The sequence below is a fragment of the Telopea speciosissima genome, chromosome 4 (assembly GCF_018873765.1).
Source record: "Telopea speciosissima isolate NSW1024214 ecotype Mountain lineage chromosome 4, Tspe_v1, whole genome shotgun sequence".
NCBI classification, from domain to species: Eukaryota; Viridiplantae; Streptophyta; class Magnoliopsida; order Proteales; family Proteaceae; genus Telopea; species Telopea speciosissima.
In genome coordinates this window covers 63,289,868-63,308,253 of record NC_057919.1, presented here as the reverse complement: position 1 = coordinate 63,308,253, position 18,386 = coordinate 63,289,868, and the positions used below count along the sequence as shown (strand labels likewise).

Below are 18,386 nucleotides of genomic sequence, written 5' to 3'. Positions count from 1 at the left end.
GATTTGGCCGAAACTTTACGTGAAAACTTAATATGACCAAATGAGGTCATCCAAAGTATTTCGGACTAAATCGGGTGGTCCAGATACCGAGAACCGTGCCAGGGGCAAAACAGTCATTTTCATGAAAGGTGTTGGATTTGGGTGAAACTTCAAATGTGAACTTAAAATGGTTAAATACGGCTATGCTAAGGGTTTAGGCTCTATTTGGGACAGTTTGGTTACAAAAAGTGGGGTAGGGGTAATTTGGTAATTCTTGCCATTCAGTCACCACACGAGTTACGTCTTTAACCATCATTGCCAAGACATACTTCCAAGGTGTCAAAATGTGGTGTCTACAGTATTAAATCAAACAAATTAATTAGGGCTAAGTTTGTCATATAATGGCCTGCCGGTTGTTGGATAAGTTTGTCAGAATGGCCGAATTTATGTCATGTGATAGATCGAATGAGGTCAAAATTTGAGGTTATGTTGAGTTTCATTTCAAATATTTTACCAAAAAAAAAATCATTTCAAACAGAATTTTTCATGTGCCGAAACAATTCTCTAGATTTTTTTTTGGTAGAAAAAGGTTATTCATTTATGCGCGCCCAACAATGTCAAACAAAGAAAAAGGAAATACATAAAACAGATAGAGGGCATGATAAATACAAGGTATGGATATACATATCCAAAACTAAGGAACAGAAATTGACCCGATCTCACATGCCATTGACTGGGTCATCCAAACTAGAGGTTGGGACACAACCACTTCCCTAGAAAATAGGCTGTAGCCTATGCTAATTTTACGTGCATGCACTAATGTGCCAATAGAAAGGGCCCCATTTGTGGATATGGCCATCCGGCGACCAGACTGGAATAGATGAAGAGGGAAAGGAGGGGGAAAGAAACAACAGCGAAGGGGAGTGTTGCCGGCGTAACCGTAGGCACCCCATCATCGACATCATCTTCATCGTCAGAATCCTCTTCATTGGCTGAGTCGGTAGTCATGATGGAGAGGCTGGTGATGAGGTGGTGAAAAAACAAAACAAACACGCACGAAGGCGGAGAGTACAACACGCACAGAGGCAGAGATTGAAGACCACACACTAATGGCGGAGATAGTTCGTGGACGGCGGCGGAAGAGGAAAAAAAAACCTAAAAAACTAAGCTAAGGAGCAAAGCGAAGAAACCCTAGTTGTCCGCCATTATGACCAATGGTTTTAATTATCAAAGATATTTTTAACATTTAACATGTGGTACGGTTAATCTAATCCTATATCTATCTATCTGTCTATCTAATAATTAAAATTACCAAGTTTGGTAACCAAGTTTTTTTTTTTTTTTTTTTTTTTAAATTTTTATAATTACTATTATAACTTCGGTATCTTCGTATAGTATTATAATATTATGGAAGAATTATGAAAAGCTCATCTTTATTATAAGTTACACAAAAAGAGGTTACATGCAAAAGTAAACCTACTATTCAAAAAACAAATGTGTATGATTATTTTCTAATATGAAATTAGAGCCGCGTATTAGAATATTAAACCCATATTGCATTTGCTCGGATAAGTGTTTCTTTAAGAGTACCATTCATCTGCCGCTCCATGACCTCATTCGCTCCGCCAACCAATTGCCCGCCTATGAACACAACTGGAACAACTGGGTTACAGCCTAGCCTCATGAGTGCGTTTTCCAATTCCCATCCTTTTGGCTCCTCATCAAGCTCGTAGACCAAAGGGTTGGCCCCGTAGTTACAGATGAGAGTCTTGAGAGTGTGGCTCATGCAACAAGAGCTCTTGCTGAAGATCACCACTGGCTTTTGTTTGGACAACATCGATAGTCTCTCCATTATTACAACAGATCAAGAAAGAAAGAAAGAAAGAAAGAAAGAATAATGAGATAGAGAACTGAAATGAGATTTGGCTGAACTAAGAAAAAACTAGCTTTGGTTTTTGCTGTGAGGAACCTTAGTTCCAATGAGACCTATTTATATAAGATGGTAAGGGTGTATTGTTGCTTTGCTTGAATGGGCCGGGAAACCTTCTCTTTTCTTAATTTGTCCTTTCTCCACCCTCCATTGCCCACAAAGCAAATAAGAATGTTCTTTTTGAGATATTTCGGTGGATTCTCGTATCAGAGAGCATTTGATCATATCATGAAAAGAAGGAATCACAAGTTGCAATAAAAATATTTAGCAAATCACTATTTGTGGATTTGTGGAATGTGACTAATGAAGTTCAGTTCTTCCGCACGTATCAACAGGTGAATGTACATTTGAGAGCCAATCACTTATTCTATTTTTGCCATTTACAAGGGGAGGAGGGGTTTTTATGGAAATAAAATTAAAATATGATTGACTCTGAGATGTACGTTCACCTGTTGGTACGTGCAGATGATCCATACTCGACTAATGTGGCTTATGTGACTACCGTACATTTCTTTTAAATGACAAGATTACCACCCTCTACATTTTATTTAAACTGCCCCTTTAAGGCCAAATGGTCTCTGTATCAGGGGTGTAGACTGCACTCAAACATATTAGGGGTGGGCAAAATGATCGCCTTGCCCCCCTGAAAGCAGAAATACCCACCCCATGTGTCTGGGCGTAGCCCTTTGTTTAATTAGGGATGGAGTTTTCCTTAAGGAGTGAAGAAAGAGGAATTCCTTCACTAATGGCTTTATTTAATGCATTTAGATGGGTGTTAAGGAATAATGAAAGAAATTTTGAACCTTCGATCTCCACCGGTGAAAGAAAACTTTCCCCTTAAATTAATTTGTGTTTGGAAGGGGTTTTGATCAGCTGCTCCTTATACCTATCTTGGGAGCATCTATTGAGGTGGAAGATAGGAGTAGAGGGGTTGGATATATTCTTACAATAAGATTCACATCCAAAATGAAGAAAGGGAAACCCAAAAGAAAGAAAAAGAAGTGAGAAGTGGAAGCTTGGAGAGATGGAACAGCTTATGAAAAATCTCATGTTTTGGGGATAAGGGAATCTATCTTATGATGTATTGGTCCACACTTTAGAGAGAGATTGCTTATGTAAAAAATTATGTGGTCGGATGAAGATGAACCATCTTGAAGGCACCATGTGTCCTCGACTGGCCCAAACCGAACTTATCATCATTTTCATTTTTGGATAAGCATTTTTGGATAAGCATGGAAAAAGTTTAGGGCAAGGGATCAGTACGTTACCGTGAGGGAGGGAATTGTCAGGTCAATAGGAGCATGGGAAGGGGTGTCACATGGTTCATATACATGGAGACTGTTGCGTCAAGAAATCGTCGAGCGGTCCTACGAGTGCCGTCACCTGCAAGTGGACCAAGGGGTCAACAGAGAGAACCGGTGTGGTTCCGGCCTAGGGCTCTCCGATGCTAAAGTTAGATCTCCTGGCGCAAATAGATGAATAGTATTTATTCAGTATGAGTTTAGATGTCCCCGATGGGGTTGTGTACCTTGCCTTTTATAGCAGTGTATGACGGTGTGGAGAGTCCCAGTTTGATGGCGATTGTCCCGTTGAGTGGATAGAGGCCCTGGGTAATGGGGTTCTATCCTGATTGATCATCTCCCCGCGGGAGGGAGTGTCCTAGTGGTATCAAGATCCTTGGTGGATAGATACCCGCTTGTGGTGATAACGTCCTTGGTGCTTGAATCCGTCTGGGTGACGTGACTTCTAAGCGGCTGCCTAGAGTCTTGGTGGTGACATGAGTCTGTAGCGATACGATCGGGTCATAGGTGGGTAGCCCCCACCTCACGTGCCCACGATGCTGTGCCTGGGTGAGGCCGCGCCTGGATCTGTGGCCGCGCCTAGGTGAGGCCGCGGCCGAGTGGTGGTCGCGCCTGGGTGAGGCCGCGCCCGGATGTGTGGTCGCGCCTAGGTGAGGCCGCGCCCGAGTGGTGGCCGCGCCTGGGTGAGGCCGCCCCTGGGTGAGGCCGCACCTGGGTGCTGGCCAAGCCCGGGTGCTGGGACCCCGGTTCGTTCCCCTTGGCTATGGAGCGGGTCGTCTGTGACACGTGGCGATCGTTGATTGGCCCGGTGAATATTGGATGTATCATTTGCCCCCCACTCTCTTGGGATAGGATGTCCAAGAGAGTAGATGCCTTTACATAGTGAGGGGTCCGCTGCGAATAGACTTTCCTTGTGGGGTTTGCCTGTAAATCCACTAATGAGGTAGGAGAGGTTGGGGGTTCAAACCTTTCCTCCTACACTTTTTCTTCTTTTGTTTTTTGTAGGTATATGTTCCTTTCTTTCACTTTCTCTTCTTTCACTTCTCATTTCTCTTTCTTACTTTTTGTCTCCCATTTTGCTCTTCTTTAATTCCCCCCTTGCATTCCACTTTTTGTCTTTTGTCCTCTCTTTGGTGCCCACCATGTGCTTGTTTTTGGGTCACCTCCACTAGTATCCACTTTGCTTGATTTTGGGTCCTTATGTTTGGTTTGTGCTCACTTGGTGCCTTGGTTTGCTTGGCAGGCTTGAGTGGTGCTTGGCTTAAGTGCCTTGCCTCTTGTGATCTCTGTCACCTGATCGTGCCCGTGGTGTGGCCGTGTCATCGTCGTGTGCCTGTCTCCCCGTGCGGTTGCCTTTTCTCTGAGGTAAATTCGGTCCCTTTTCTTTTTCTCTTTTTTTTTTTTGTAGGGCGGCGCCTCGGTGAGGCCGCGCCTAGGGCGTAGCCGTGCCTGGATGGCCGCGCCTGTGGGTGTGGCCGCGCCGGGGTGGCCGTGCTTGGGGTGGCCGCGCCTGGGTGTAGCCGCGCCTTGCGAGTGTGGCCGCGCCTGGGTGGCCCCGCCTTACGGGTGTGGCCCGCACCTGGTGGGTGTGGCCGCGCCTAGCTGGTTGCGCCTGGGTGGCCGCACGTTGCGGGTGTGGCCGCGCCTGGGGTGGCTGCGCCATGCCGGTGAGGCCGCGCCTATGGTGGCCGCGGCGTGGATGTGATGGACCCTCGCTCTTCCTCTCTTTTCTTCCTCTTATATGTGATGGATCTGCTGTTTATCTTTTGCGGTGGCATTCCTTTCATTTTTCTTACCGGCTTCGGGAGATCGCTTTCGAGTAAGTAGTTCATTCCTCTCTTGTCCTTCATGTCGCTCCGGGTGACCTTGGCCCCCTCATCGAGGTTGGATCCTCGAGGAGCGTTCCCCAGATCGCCTTCTTCTGTGGGTACTCCCTCCTCTATACCCTCCCCTAGTGCTACTGATGGAGGTGTGGGACCTTCTAGTGTCTCCGGTTCCAGTGGGATCGTCGGCCCTCGGGCGGCATCCTCGGCCGTCGGTCCTGGCGATAGGTTGGGCCCGTTGCTAGTATCTTGTCACCTTCGACTTGGTCTCCCTCCGTGAGGAGTTCCATATTCCCGCCGAGGTAATGTTGCGTGCTCCTGGGCTGGCGAGTATGCCTTCTCTCATCGTGCGGTGAGATCTGTCTCTACTAGTTCATTTTTCTCCAGGGCCTTCGCCTTCCTATCCTCGCTTTGTCGAGTTGGTGTTAGAGCATTGGTACCTCACCCCGGGCGGTGTTGCCCAACTCTTGGAGGGTGATCTTGGGTTTCTATGTCTTCTTCGCCACGCTGGGCGTGCAGCTCTTGTTCCCTGTTCTCCCACTTTTATCTGTTGAAGAAGGGGAACCATGGATGTTATCACTTTGCTCACCGCGTGCTCAAGGGGCCCTATGCCTCTGTGGAGCTTCTCACGGGGATCACTAGTCACGTGAAGTATTGGAGGGATCGCTTCTTTTTTGCCACGGTCCCCCGATGCCCATTACGGATTGTTAGGGAAGTTATTGACCTCAAGAGGGTCAATCAAGGGCTTGAGTGAGTGATTTTGAGGGTGACTCCCTCAAGCCGTGCCTGGTCGCGATCCGTTCCACGTCCGGAGTTGGACTCGAAGGCCTTCCTGTCTCTCTGGAAGCGAGTCCTGGTAAGAGCATTGTCTTTTGTACTTGATTGGCATGTTGGTATTTGAATGTATATGTCATCCGATTGGTTGGGTGGTCTATGCGGTGGATACGCGTCGACTTGATTTGCTTCGTGGCAACTGTGGAGGAAGGCCGCTTCTCGGGTGGTCCCTCTGCACTGGAGTGACCAATGTTAGTGGTGCTTGCGCTGTGGTTGTTGGAGCTAAGCGGAAGGGTGGACCAGGACATGCTCGCATGACGAGCTCTGGTGTGCGTGTCCTCCTTCCCCGTACTTCACCTGATGATGATGGCGTTTCAGGCTCTGTGCCTCTGCCTCCCTCTGTCGCTCCTTCCGGATCTTCTGTATTGCCTCTTTCCAAGGGGAAAGGTGCAAGTTCCTCCGGTGGTACTTGCCATTGATATTCCCACTTGGGTGAGTCCTGGTGATCACCTTGGGCGTCGGGAGGGCTCGACCTTAGCCGGCCGTGTCGCGGAGTGGGTGGATAGGGCGGGCTCCCTAGCGCGGGATGGCCTTGCAGAGCTTACCGATGCTTGTGCGCTCGAGACCCTCTACCATGATATGGCTTGGTGAGTTATCCCTTTTTGTCTCGTCATGTTCATTGCTCCATTTATTTTTAGATTGTTTTATCGCTTGCCATGTTGATTGTAGGTCCATCACCGTATTGCTTGAGGCGGTGCTTCGATTGGAGGGTCACGCTTCTCGTGAGGTGCGGATCTGACGCACCTGCGTGACGTGGAGAGGGAGCTCTAGGGACAAATAGATGCCGTGAGAGGGCCGAGGCAAACGCGCAGAGGGTGTCGGGGAACTCGCGGTGGCGTTCGGGAAGCTCCGGAGGTGTCCGAGGAGCTACGTGTGACCTTTTGGTGCGGCCGAGAGCTCGGCTAGGGTTCTTGCCTTGGAGGAGGAGCTTCATTCATTGAGGGGAAGGCATGAGGCGGAGCGGCATCTGCAGGTGAGCGAGCCGTGGCTGAGTTCCAGGCATCCTCTGCGTTCTCGACATATGTCAGTAGCGCAGCTTTAGCCCGCCTATGAAGGAGGGGTCCGGGACTTAGCCACTTGTGTCATGGAGGTGACCCCGATTATGACTTCTCTGTTTTGGGGTTCTCTCGAGTTTGCTGCGGTGCTTCCGGTGTAGCCGTGGTGGAGAGCGTTCGGTGTCGAGGTGGAGGCGCCATGCCCGAGGGGGGTGTCGCGCGTCCTCTTGAGGTGGACATGATGTCTCCCGCTGGGTCGGAGGTGACCCACCACTCGTGATCCCTTGACCTTAAGGCCGTACCGATCCTATAGACGTCTCAACCTTTTTCCTTTTTTGAACTTGAGTTTGTAACTACTATGACTTTTCTATGTGATCGCTTTTGCTTCTCTTTGACTGCATTGTCTCCTGATGATTGTTTGCGCGTTGATACTCTCTGACCCTTGATAGTCATGGGATTTTGGTAGTGGCGTCGTGCCTTGGTGATCCTCGAACCTTGGTTGGTTAACGCCTTAGGCGTAGAGCCTCAGTGTTGGCATGACGCCTTAGGCACATAGCCTCAGTGTTGGCAGGTCGCCTTAGGAATACAGCCTCAGTGTTGGCATGTCGTCTTAGGCCTGAAGCCTCTGTGTTGGTATATCGCCTTAGGCATGAAGCCTCAGTGTAGGCATGTCGCCTTAGGCATGAAGCCTCAATGTTGGTAAGTTGCCTTAGGCATAAAGCCTCAGTGTTGGCATGTCGCCTTAGGCATATAGCCTCAATGTTGGCATGTTGCCTTAGGCATAAAGCCTCAGTGTTGGCATGTCGCCTTAGGCATGAAGCCTCAGTGTTGATATATCGCCTTAGGCATGAAGCCTCAGTGTTGGCATGTCGCCTTAGGCATGAAGCCTCAATGTTGGCATGTTGCCTTAGGCATAAAGCCTCAGTGTTGGTACGTTGCCTTAGGCATAAAGCCTCAATGTTGGCATGACGCCTTAATGTAATGGCAGTGATTCGATTGAGTGGTAGAAGAAGACAAGTATTTCTGCAGCATCTCTTTATTTTGAATGAAATTCAAATTGACCTTAAAACAGTGATGTCGTCTCTTGCTACTCCTCACGCATCGCATACATTATCACTACCACTACTTTGCTTATGCTTCTCTTGGTAGTACTTCTTTAGATGTTCGAGTTCCGTGCGGTCTACCTTCTTGCCCCTGGTCTTCAAGCGGTAAGTCCCTTGGCGTATCTCGCTTGGAGACTATGTAGGGTCCTTCCTAGTTGGGTGACAGCCTTCCGCATCGTGGTATCGTGATGCACTTGCCCTCCGTAGTACTAAATCTCCCTGGTGGAAGAGCCTTTCCTTGACCTGGCATTATAGTGCGGGCGAGACGTTGCTAGTAGGCAACATTCCTTAGTAGTGCTCTCTCGCGGACCTCATCTATAAAGTCTAGGTTCGCCCACGTCCGTCGACATAGGTACGTTCATTGAAGTGCAGGACCCTATGGGACATGGCGCACCTCTCACTGGCGCCAATGCTTGATGCCATATGCTAGGCGGAATGGGCTTCTCCCGTGGGCATCCGTCTGTAGTTCGGTATGCCCACGGGCCTGGTAGCTCTTCTACCCACTTGCCTTTGGCTCCTTCTAGCCTTTTCTTGACTCCTTCTAGTAGCGTTACAGACCTCCACCCGACCATTGGCACTGGGTATGCTACCGACACAGCCGATAGTCGATGTTGTAGCGTGACAGAATGCTTAGAATTTGGGGCTGTTGAATTGTTTTCCATTATCTCGAGACGAGGATCCGTGGTACCCAACTCAGATGACGCCGTCGCGGACGAACTTCTCCATCTCTGTCTCTGTTATTTTGGCCAAGGGTTTAGCTTTGACCCACTTGGTGAAGTAGTCGATCGCGACGACCGGTACTTTCTATTTCCGGTCTTTCGGTGAAGTTGCTTAAGATGTCTAGTCCCCACATGGCAAAAGGTATGGGGTTGAGGATTGATGTCGGCTTGGTGGCGGGTAGATGGGATCGGGGCGAACAACGACATTGCTCGCACTTCTTGGCATATTGGATGGCCTCCTCTTGCATTCGTGGCCGATAGTCCCTCGGCGGAGGATTTTGTAGGCTTGGGCTCGTCCCCCCATGTGGCTTCCACATATCCCCTCACGGACTTCGGCTAGGGCATACTCTGCCCCCTTGGGTCCTAGGTACCGGAGTAGTGGTGCTGTTGCCCCCCGCTTGTACAATACCCCGTCTAGGACGGTGTACTTTGCAGCTCTCATCCTGATCTTCCTTGCCTCGGCCTTGTCTTCTGGTAAGACATCGTTCTGGAGGTAGTTGAGTAGAGGGTCCATCTAGCTAGGTCCCTCCTCGATCTCGTTAACCTGTTTTTCCTTATACGTTGGCTCATGCGGATCTCAACATAGATGCGCTAGCCAAATTTCGAGTTCCTCATTGGCTAGCCTGGATAGGGCGTCGCCGACGGCGCGTTCTCATCCTGGGAACTCAAACCATCTCAAACTTCATGAAACCCTCGATCAATGCTTGAGCACGTGCTAGGTATGATGCCATCCTCTCATCTTTCGCCTCATACTCTCCATTCGCCTGATTCACCATGAGCTGGGAGTCACTCCGGGTGGATAGGTGTGTGACTTGGATGGCTTTGGCCACCCGGAGTCCAGCTAGTAATGCCTCATACTCTGCTTCATTATTGGATGCTTGGAAGGTGAATCGGAGAGCATATTGGATACGAAATCCCTCGGGGCTGGTTAATATGAGACCCGCACCGCTTCCTGCCGCATTGCTTGACCCGTCCACGAACATGTCCCACGATCCGTGATCCTTCTCTTTCGGGCTCCCCTGTTTTTGACTCGATCTCGAGACGGGTACACTCTGCAATGAAATCTACAAGAGCCTGGCCTTTGATGGCTGTCCTTGGTTGGAACCTGATGTCATGCTCACTTAACTCCACCGCCCATGCTATCAATCGCCTGGAGATGTCCGGCATGCGATATCTTCTTCAGGGGTAGGTCTCGTGAGGACTATGATGGTATGGGCTTGGAAGTATGGTCGTAGCTTCCTGGCTGCCGTTACCAATGCATAGGCTACCTTCTCGATCCTAGTGTACCTGGTCTCTACATCGATCGGACATGGCTGACGTAATAGATGGGCCTCTGGACTTTGTCTTCTTCCTTCAGACGATCTTGGCTGACCGCGACAAGGGTGGCGGCCAGGTAGAGCTACAACTCTTCGTTAGGTTCTGGTCGTCCAAGCAGTGGTGGGCTCTCTAGGTACTCCTTCAATTCTCCGAACGCCTTCTGGCACTCTTCTGTCCATGTGAAATCTTTAGGGCTTCGGAGGTTCTTCAATGTTTTGAAGAATGGTAAGCACTTATCACCTGATCGTGACATGAACCTGGAAAGGGCAGTGACCCTTCCATTCAACCTCTGCACTTCCCTGACCGTTCGAGGAGGTGCCATCTCTTGGATGGCCTTGATCTTAGATGGGTTGGCTTCTATTCCACGGACTGAGACCATGAACCCCAGGAATTTTTCTAACGTTACGCCGAAGGCGCACTTTACAGGGTTTAGCTTCATCTGGTTCCTCCTCAGTACTACGAATGCCTCCTCTAGGTCGGTCAGGTGTTGGTTGGCGTGGATGCTTTTCACGAGCATGTCATCCACATATAACTCCATGTTGCGCCCGATCTGCTCCTCGAACATCTTGTTGACCATCCTCTGATAGGTGGCCCCTGCATTCTTTAACCCGAATGGCATGACGTTGTAGCAGTAGTTCTCTTTGTCCGTCCGGAATGCGGTGTAAGACTCATCATCCTCATACATGAGGATCTGGTTGTATCCGGAGTAGGCGTCCATGAAACTCAGCATCTCATGACCGACGGTGGCGTCGATCAGTAGGTCGATCCTGGGCAGTGGGTACTCATCTTTTGGGCATGCCTTGTTCAGGTCGGTATAGTCGACACACATCCTCCACTACTTCCCACTTGGCTTTGGTACAATGACCACGCTGGAGAGCCAGGTTGGGAACTTCTCCTTTCTGATGAACCCTGATCGGCTTAACTTCTCGACCTCCTCCTTGATTGCTGCTTGTCGATCGAGGGCGAAGTTACGCCGCTTCTGTTGAACGGGCTTCCTGGTTGGGTCGACATGTAGTCGGTGTTCCTCTATGGAACGTGGTATTCCCGGCATGTCAGAGGTCGACCATGCGAAGACATCTATGTTCGCTTGGAGGAGGTGTCCAAGCCCTTCTTTCTGTTCTTTGTTTAGCAGCGAGCCCACCTGAACGACCTTGGAGGGGTCGTCCTGGCTGAGGGGCCATGGGATGAGGTCTTCCACTGGCCTTCCCCTTCTCTCTGTCAGTTCATCTCTCTGGTCACTGACCATGCTCTCTAGGCAGAGTGCCATTCCACGGGTGTTGCCATTGTTCTTTTTCATGAAGGTGGCATAGCACTCCCTTGCTTTCTTCTGATCTCCTCGGACTTCGCCTACCCCATTCTCAGTGGGGAACTTCATCTTCAGGTGAAGTGGCGATATGACTCCTCTAAGGGCTGTCAGTGATGGTCGCCCTAAGAGGCCGTTGAAGGACACCACAGACTTGACTACCATGAAATTCACCATGATGGTTACTTATTGAGGGTGTACCCCGAAGGTGACGGGTAGTTCTATGGTACCTCTGATGGAGGCGGTGGCACCTGAGAATCCATGGAGATAAGTGGGCTCTTGTTTGAGCTGGTCATCCCCGAACCCGAACTGTCGACAGGCGTCCAAGGAGAGTACGTCAACAGACGCCCCTATGTCTATCAGTACCCTGTGTACAGGTCGATTGGCTACCTCCACCTGTACTACCAGGGCATCTTCATGTGGGAAGTTTAGTCCTTCCAGGTCTTCATCCGAGAAGGAGATCACTGCCTCGGTCCTGGCTATCTTGCTGGGCTTCTCTGCCACTCCCACGAACCTGGCATGAGCTTTAGCTTTTCTGGTAGACTCTTGCCCCGGTCCTCCAAGTATGGTAAGGATAGGAGGTCCCTTGGTGCCACTAGGTTCTGTTGCATCTCTCCGCTCTTTTGGGCGGTCTCTCTCTCGATCTGTTCTTCTTTCTTCTTGTCTCGGTTCCACTCTGTCCCCGTCGCGACCTCGATCTCTTGGCCTGGGCGGTTGTCACGTCTCCCCTTCACATACTTGTTCAAGCTTCCTACTCTTACCAGTTGTTCTATCTCTCTCTTCAATTGATAGCACTCCTCTGTGTTGTGCCCATTCTCTTTGTGGAAGAGACAATATTTGTTAGGGTTCCGCTTCTCTGGTCCTGCTAGCATGGGTCGTGGCCAATGGAGTAGGTCACAGTCCTGGATCCGCATGAGTATCTGGGACCCGGTGGTGTTCAGTGGTGTGAACTCGGGGGTGCTTGCCCTCTTACTTCTCTCTAAGCGGCGGTCTGTCCTCCTAGATGGGCGGTCGCTCTTCTCTTGTCAGCGCTCTGTCCTCGACCTCTTACCCTCTTTGCGATCATCAGGCGCTGACCTCTTGTTGTCCTGTGGCTTGGCCTCGATTATTTTCGTTCTAGCTTGTAGTACCTCGGCCATATTTGCAAACTCGGTCCACCGCTCCAAGAGCTCTTTCATAGTCCTGGTCTCATGACGTGCCAAGTCCTTGATCAAGTCCAGGTCCCTAATACCTCCTGCTAGGGCTGCATGCTGTGTCTGATCATCCAGGTCTCGAACCTCCAGGGACTCCTTGGTGAACCTGGTAACGTATTCCCTGAGAGATTCCCCAGGGTTCTGTACCACGTTCACGGTGGTCTTCTTCTGCTTGACGCTGCTTTGGAAGCGGGTGACGAACTGTTCGCATAGCTCTGTGAACGAGCATATAGATCTCGATCGTAGCCTGGAGAACCATGATGTGGCTGCTCCCTTGAGGGATGCCGGGAATGCCCGACAGGAGACCACGTCCGACCCCCCATACAGCGTCATCATGCCATTAAAGTAGTTGATGTGGTCATTAGGGTCAGTGGTACCACTGTAGAGTTCAAAGGTGGGTAGTCGAAACCTGGAAGGTAGTGTGGCTGACATGATCTCTGCCGAGAATGGGTGTTGTCCAGGTATGGAATGCGTCTCGCCTTTGGTCTGCTTCTTCAACCCTTCCAGCTTCTCATCCAGGTCGCAGAGTCTTTGATCGAGCTCCTCGTCCCGTGTCTGTCCTCCATGCCTGGCCGGACGTTCGCTGTGACCCCGTTCACGCTCTCTCCTGGATGTCCCCTCTCGCCTTGAGTGTTGGCAGGATGGTGAATGGTCACGCCGTGATGAACCCTGTCGTGAAGGTGAGGGGCTTTCTTCTTTGTAGGTCCGGCTTCGTCGTGGTATGTGACCTTCTTCCAGTCGTCCGTCGAACACAGACCTCCGGACCGACCTCTGCGGGCTAGACACCCTTGCCCTCGGTGTTGGCGTCCTCCCACGTTCTAACCGTGGCGAGAGGTCTCTTATTCTCCTGGGATACTGGGAAGGCTCCCCCCGCTGCGGAGTGGGGGTTGCCTGTTGCGCAAGTCTCTCAGATCTCACGCCCCTCGGAGATGATCTCCTAGGGTTCGGTTCTTGTCGGGGTACGGACTCCACCCTTGCTGATGGTGAAGTCCTTCGACGGTGAGATGTCGCACGCTGCGTTAAGTATTCTCGAAAGAGTCGTTGTTCATCGAGGATCTGTCGTTACAGGTCATTGATCTGACCCACAATGGCTGGAGCATTGGGGTCAGGTATCACCTCCACCACCACATCGTCGGCCTCGTTATTGTTGGGCTTGTTGATCACGAACTGGTCATTAAGGGGAATCTCTTCCTCCAGAGGGACATGGTCCTGGTCGTTGGCTCTGCGGCGAGAGCACTCTGGGGGTGGTGATCCATTCCTTGCTCCGTTGTTGGTGGTGGTAGTCTTCCTTCGTGCCATTGAATGAGTATGGAAGCGAGCTAGTAGATGTAATGGCTAGCGTCATTCCCACAGACGGCGCCAATCTGTTGGGTCAAGAAATCGTCGAGCGGTCCTGCGAGTGCCGTCACCTGTAAGTGGACCAAGGGGTCAACAGAGAGAACCGGTGTGGTTCCGGCCTAGGGCTCTCCGATGCCAAAGTTAGATCTCGTGGCGCAAATAGATGAATAGTGTTTATTCAGTATGAGTTTAGATGTCCCCTGATGGGGTTGTGTACCTTGCCTTTTATAGCAGCGTATGACGGTGTGGAGAGTCCCAGTTTGATGGCGATTGTCCCGTTGAGTGGATAGAGGCCCTGGGTAACGGGGCTCTATCCTGATTGATCATCTCCCCACGGGAGGGAGTGTCCTAGTGGTATCAAGATCCTTGGTGGATAGATACCCGCGTGTGGTGATAACGTCCTTGGTGCTTGAATCCGTCTGGGTGACGTGACTTCTAAGTGGCTGCCTAGAGTCCTGGTGGTGACATGAGTCTGTAGCGATACGATCAGGTCATAGGTGGGTAGCCCCCACCTCACGTGCCCACGATGTTGTGCCTGGGTGAGGCCGCGCCTGGATGTGTGGCCGCGCCTAGGTGAGGCCGCGCCCGAGTGGTGGCCGCTCCTGGGTGAGGCCGAGCCCGGATGTGTGGCCGCGCCTATGTGAGGCCGTGCCCGAGTGGTGGCCGCGCCTGGGTGAGGCCGCGCCCAGGTGCTGGGACCCCGGTTCGTTCCCCTTGGCTATGGAGCGGGTCGTTTGTGACACGTGGCGGTCGTTGATTGGCCCGGTGAATATTGGATGTATCAGAGACCTATATGTTGAAGCGAAGATAGAGTGCAGAGGAAAAATAGTGTCAAGAGGAGTTAGAGTATGAAAGGGTCTCAAATTAGCAATACGTACAACCTTTTCCCTAAAGTTTATGTGCAAGGCCCTTGATGATAATTAGAAAATTAGCGGAAAAGAAAATTTATGTGGAATGCAACTAGATATACCCCTGATTATTTAAAAATTATGATATAATATTGTATTCAAAGCCCGATTCTATCATATGCCAGGTTCCAAATTTTGTAACAGAATGGAACTTTAAAAATCCAAGGCTGTGGGAGAGCTCACAATAGTCATTGGGACACTATAGGTATGTATGGACATACATTAAGGGCAAGGGAGATCTACACACATTTCCGGTGAGGGAGGGAGTCTCTCACATTAGGTCAATAGGAGCATGGGAAGGGGTACCACATGGTTCGTCTACATGGGGACCCACATGGTAAGGAGGAGATAGAGTGCGTTTAGGAGGAAAGTGAGTGTATCAAGAGAAGAGGAGAGAGAGAGAGAGAGAGAGGTAGGTTTACACATTAGCAATACATACAACATTTTCCCCAAAGTTTATGTGCAAGGACCCTGATGATAATTAACAAATTAGTGGATAGGAAAATTTATGTAGAATATGTCTGGGTGTACCTATGATTATTTGAAAGCCCAATTCTATTAGAGGGTCCAAATTTTGTGGCAATATCGAGCTTTGAAAATTCAAGACTATGGGAGAGCTCACAGTAGTCGACGAGATGCTGTAGGAATGCATGGGCATACACAGGAAGGAATATGTTTTAATTTGAGTATAAAATTTGGCATATGACTAATCCAAATTTTTTTTTGGCTAAAGGTCAGCAATGTATATATGACTAATCCAAACCAAGATCTCTTTATCCAATAGTTAGAATGATGCAGCACAAATGCATCATTTTGCTACATAAGAGCCACTTAGGAGGTCAGCCCATATCAAGGTCCAAGCCCCTAAAATCCACAAGGCCCAGGGCCAAGTCAAGACCAATTATTACCCCATATTATAGGACCGGCCGGCCCCATCAGTTCTAAAAATCTAGCCCAAATAACTTGAAGAGTCATCTCCTTAGTGCTTGATGATATGTCAGCCCTTCTCCCAAAGATTCTCTTGGTCTAAGCTCCTTCAAGTACTTCCCCCAAGAGTCTTTTTTGATGATTACAAATAAGCTAGAAGCATCTATGACAAGTACAACCCCTATGTTTTTTTTTTGGATTTTTCTTTTTGTCTTTTAATCTCATTAAGATCAAGGATTGAGATGCTACAATAATTTTTAGGGATTTCTTTATTTGTCTATAAAAGGCATAGTTATGTTGATTGTAATGCATTGAGTTTTGATAACATAAAGTGCTCATTGCATTCCCTTGAACTTTGAAGAGTTCTCATTGAAATCTATAAGAGTTTCTCACCATCCTTGAAGAGTTGGTGCTTTTCTAGTGTTACAACAACACTCTTGGTGTTGCAACACATTTTAAAAGAGAATTATTTTAATCTCATAGTTTTCCTTTTTACGAAAATCCAAAATTACTTCATTGTGTTTTTTTTTTTTTCTTTTTTTTTCTTCCATTTCCAAATTAAAATTCATCTTTACACAAGTCATATTTTCACAGTCAATTTTCACCATCCTACAATTAGAATCTGAGAAAACAATATTTCATAAACTTTTAGTCCCACGAGTCTTCTTTCATTTGAATTTGGAATCAACTCATTCCAAGTTATATACAGAGAGTCATATTTATTATCCAAAACTGCCGCAGTTCTGGAAAATCCTGAATCCAAGTTCAAGTATATTGGAGTTTATTTTTATCACTCTCCTGATCCGAGTTTCAGTGGCCTAGCTGAGCCTTCATCATTCTCCCCTTTTTTTTCATTTCCAAAATGATGTAAGTGATGATATTATTCAAAACCCACTTGAAGAGGAGTCAATTCTCCAGTTTGATGACATCACCCCATCATCATCGTCACTTGCACTTACAAGGCTTAATTGTTCACTTCCCACCATCTTCGGCTGAATTCATCCTTGAAAAGACATGGAATGACTATCTAATATCAACTTTGTTTTGAGCATCGACGACACAAACCATTTGAATAACACCATTGGTATGTATGTTGATCATTTCTTGAACATGCTTTCAGTTTTATCTCATCAAATATTAGTCCAAATCATTAGGAACTCCATGGCGAGGATCGGCTTTGTCAATATGCCCCCTCCCTCCCCCCTTCCTCCTTTTTTAAGTGTTGTACTTTCAACGCTCTATTGAATATATTTTTCACACTCACCACCAAAAAAAAAAAAAACCCACCATTATAAACTCAATATTAGAGTTACCATAATGGACTGAATCTATATCACATGTGGTAATAAACCGAAAAAAGAATTTTTTCTGGTTTCTCTCAATAGTAATGTATTCTCAAATTTTCTAAGGAAACACCACTAATCTTTTCATATTTTATAACCCTTGATTTGACTTACGCATATATGTTTAATGTTATTCTTGTCCCATGGGAAGAATCCATTAAGGCAAAGTGGTGAAATGCAAGACATAATAGTACTATGAAAGATGCTTTTCCAATAACAAACTCTACCCGTTTCAATCATAAGCTCAAATGTTATGTGAGGCATAAAAAGATGGCTGTAATTATATAATATTAACCAAGACTTATGAAAAGCTCAACTTTATTATAAGTTACATAAAAGGAGGTTACAAGCAAAAGTAGGCTGGTATAAAGAGGCTCTTATAACAATTCTATATATGGAAAGTATTGTTAGGGTTTAGGGTTTAAGCACAAAGTTGCTTAAAGCAATACACCTTGTATATCAAGTTTGAAATAAACAGATTGTTGCCTCCAGCTATTATTAATAGGAAAAACAAGAGTTTTAGGTTGGATGGGTTCTATCCAGTGAGACCCACCACAGCCTGATTCCTTATTCAAGTAGATTTATATTAGAACATATATTAATACCTAATCCATTCTATACTACCGAAGCAAAAACCGGTGTATACGAAGAAGTTATTTTCTAACATAGTATTAGAACCGCGTAATTTGATGTTAAACCCATATTGCATTTGCTTGGATGAGAGTATCTTTAAGAGTACCATTCATCAGACGTTCCGTGACCTCATTTGCTCCGCCAATCAATTTTCCACCTATGAACACAACCGGAACAACTGGGTTACACCCTAACCTGGTGAGTGCTCTCTCCAGTTCCCGTCCGTTTGGGTCCTCGTCAAGCTCATGGACCAAATGGCTGGCTCCAAAGTTGCAGATGAGAGTCTTGACAGTGTGGCACATGCCGCAGGAGCTCCTGCTGAAGATTACCACTGGCTTTTGTTTGGACAACATCGACAGTCTCTCCATTGTTACAACAGATCAAGAAAGAAATTAAGAACTGAGAAGCAAGAGTGCAAAGAAGAGAAGTAACTAAGGAGCTTGAAAACTAGCTTTGGGTTTTTTTTTTTTTTCTGTGAGGAACCTTAGTTCCAATTGATCTCTATTTATACAAGATGGTTGATCAGGGTGTGTACTGCTGCTTTGTTTAAATGGGAAAATCTTTTCTTTTCTTTTCTTTTCTTTGTCCTTTTCTAGCTACCCTCCATCGCCCACAAAGCAAATTAATAAGAATGTTCTTTTTAGAGATATTTCAGTGGATTCTCTCCTATTAGAGCTTTTGATCATATCATTACTTTGATAATGACACCCAATATGTCTTTCTCTGGTGAAAGAAGGAAT

General features: G+C 47.9%; 1 protein-coding gene across 2 annotated transcripts; it reads right to left on the bottom strand.

Annotated features, from left to right (window-relative positions):
- Window positions 1-1,481: 1,481 nt before the first annotated feature.
- LOC122657793 (monothiol glutaredoxin-S2-like) lies at window positions 1,482-18,103 on the bottom strand. Of its 2 annotated transcripts, none has more exons than XM_043852589.1 (2): window positions 18,037-18,103; window positions 1,482-1,859 (listed from the first exon to the last, which is right to left on the bottom strand). In XM_043852589.1, exon 2 carries the CDS (start codon window positions 1,829-1,831, stop codon window positions 1,523-1,525), a length of 309 nt encoding a protein of 102 aa, XP_043708524.1. In that variant the 5' UTR covers window positions 1,832-1,859; window positions 18,037-18,103; the 3' UTR covers window positions 1,482-1,522. The 2 variants fall into 2 exon arrangements, with proteins under 2 accessions (XP_043708524.1, XP_043708523.1); XM_043852588.1 differs by having other exon boundaries at window positions 1,482-1,870; window positions 18,050-18,102.
- Between the last annotated feature and the right edge of the window lie 283 nt (window positions 18,104-18,386).

Bases quoted from the DNA above. Each gene is read 5' to 3' on its own strand.
- LOC122657793 (XM_043852589.1), bottom strand. From the start codon at position 1,831: ATGGAGAGACTATCGATGTTGTCCAAACAAAAGCCAGTGGTGATCTTC.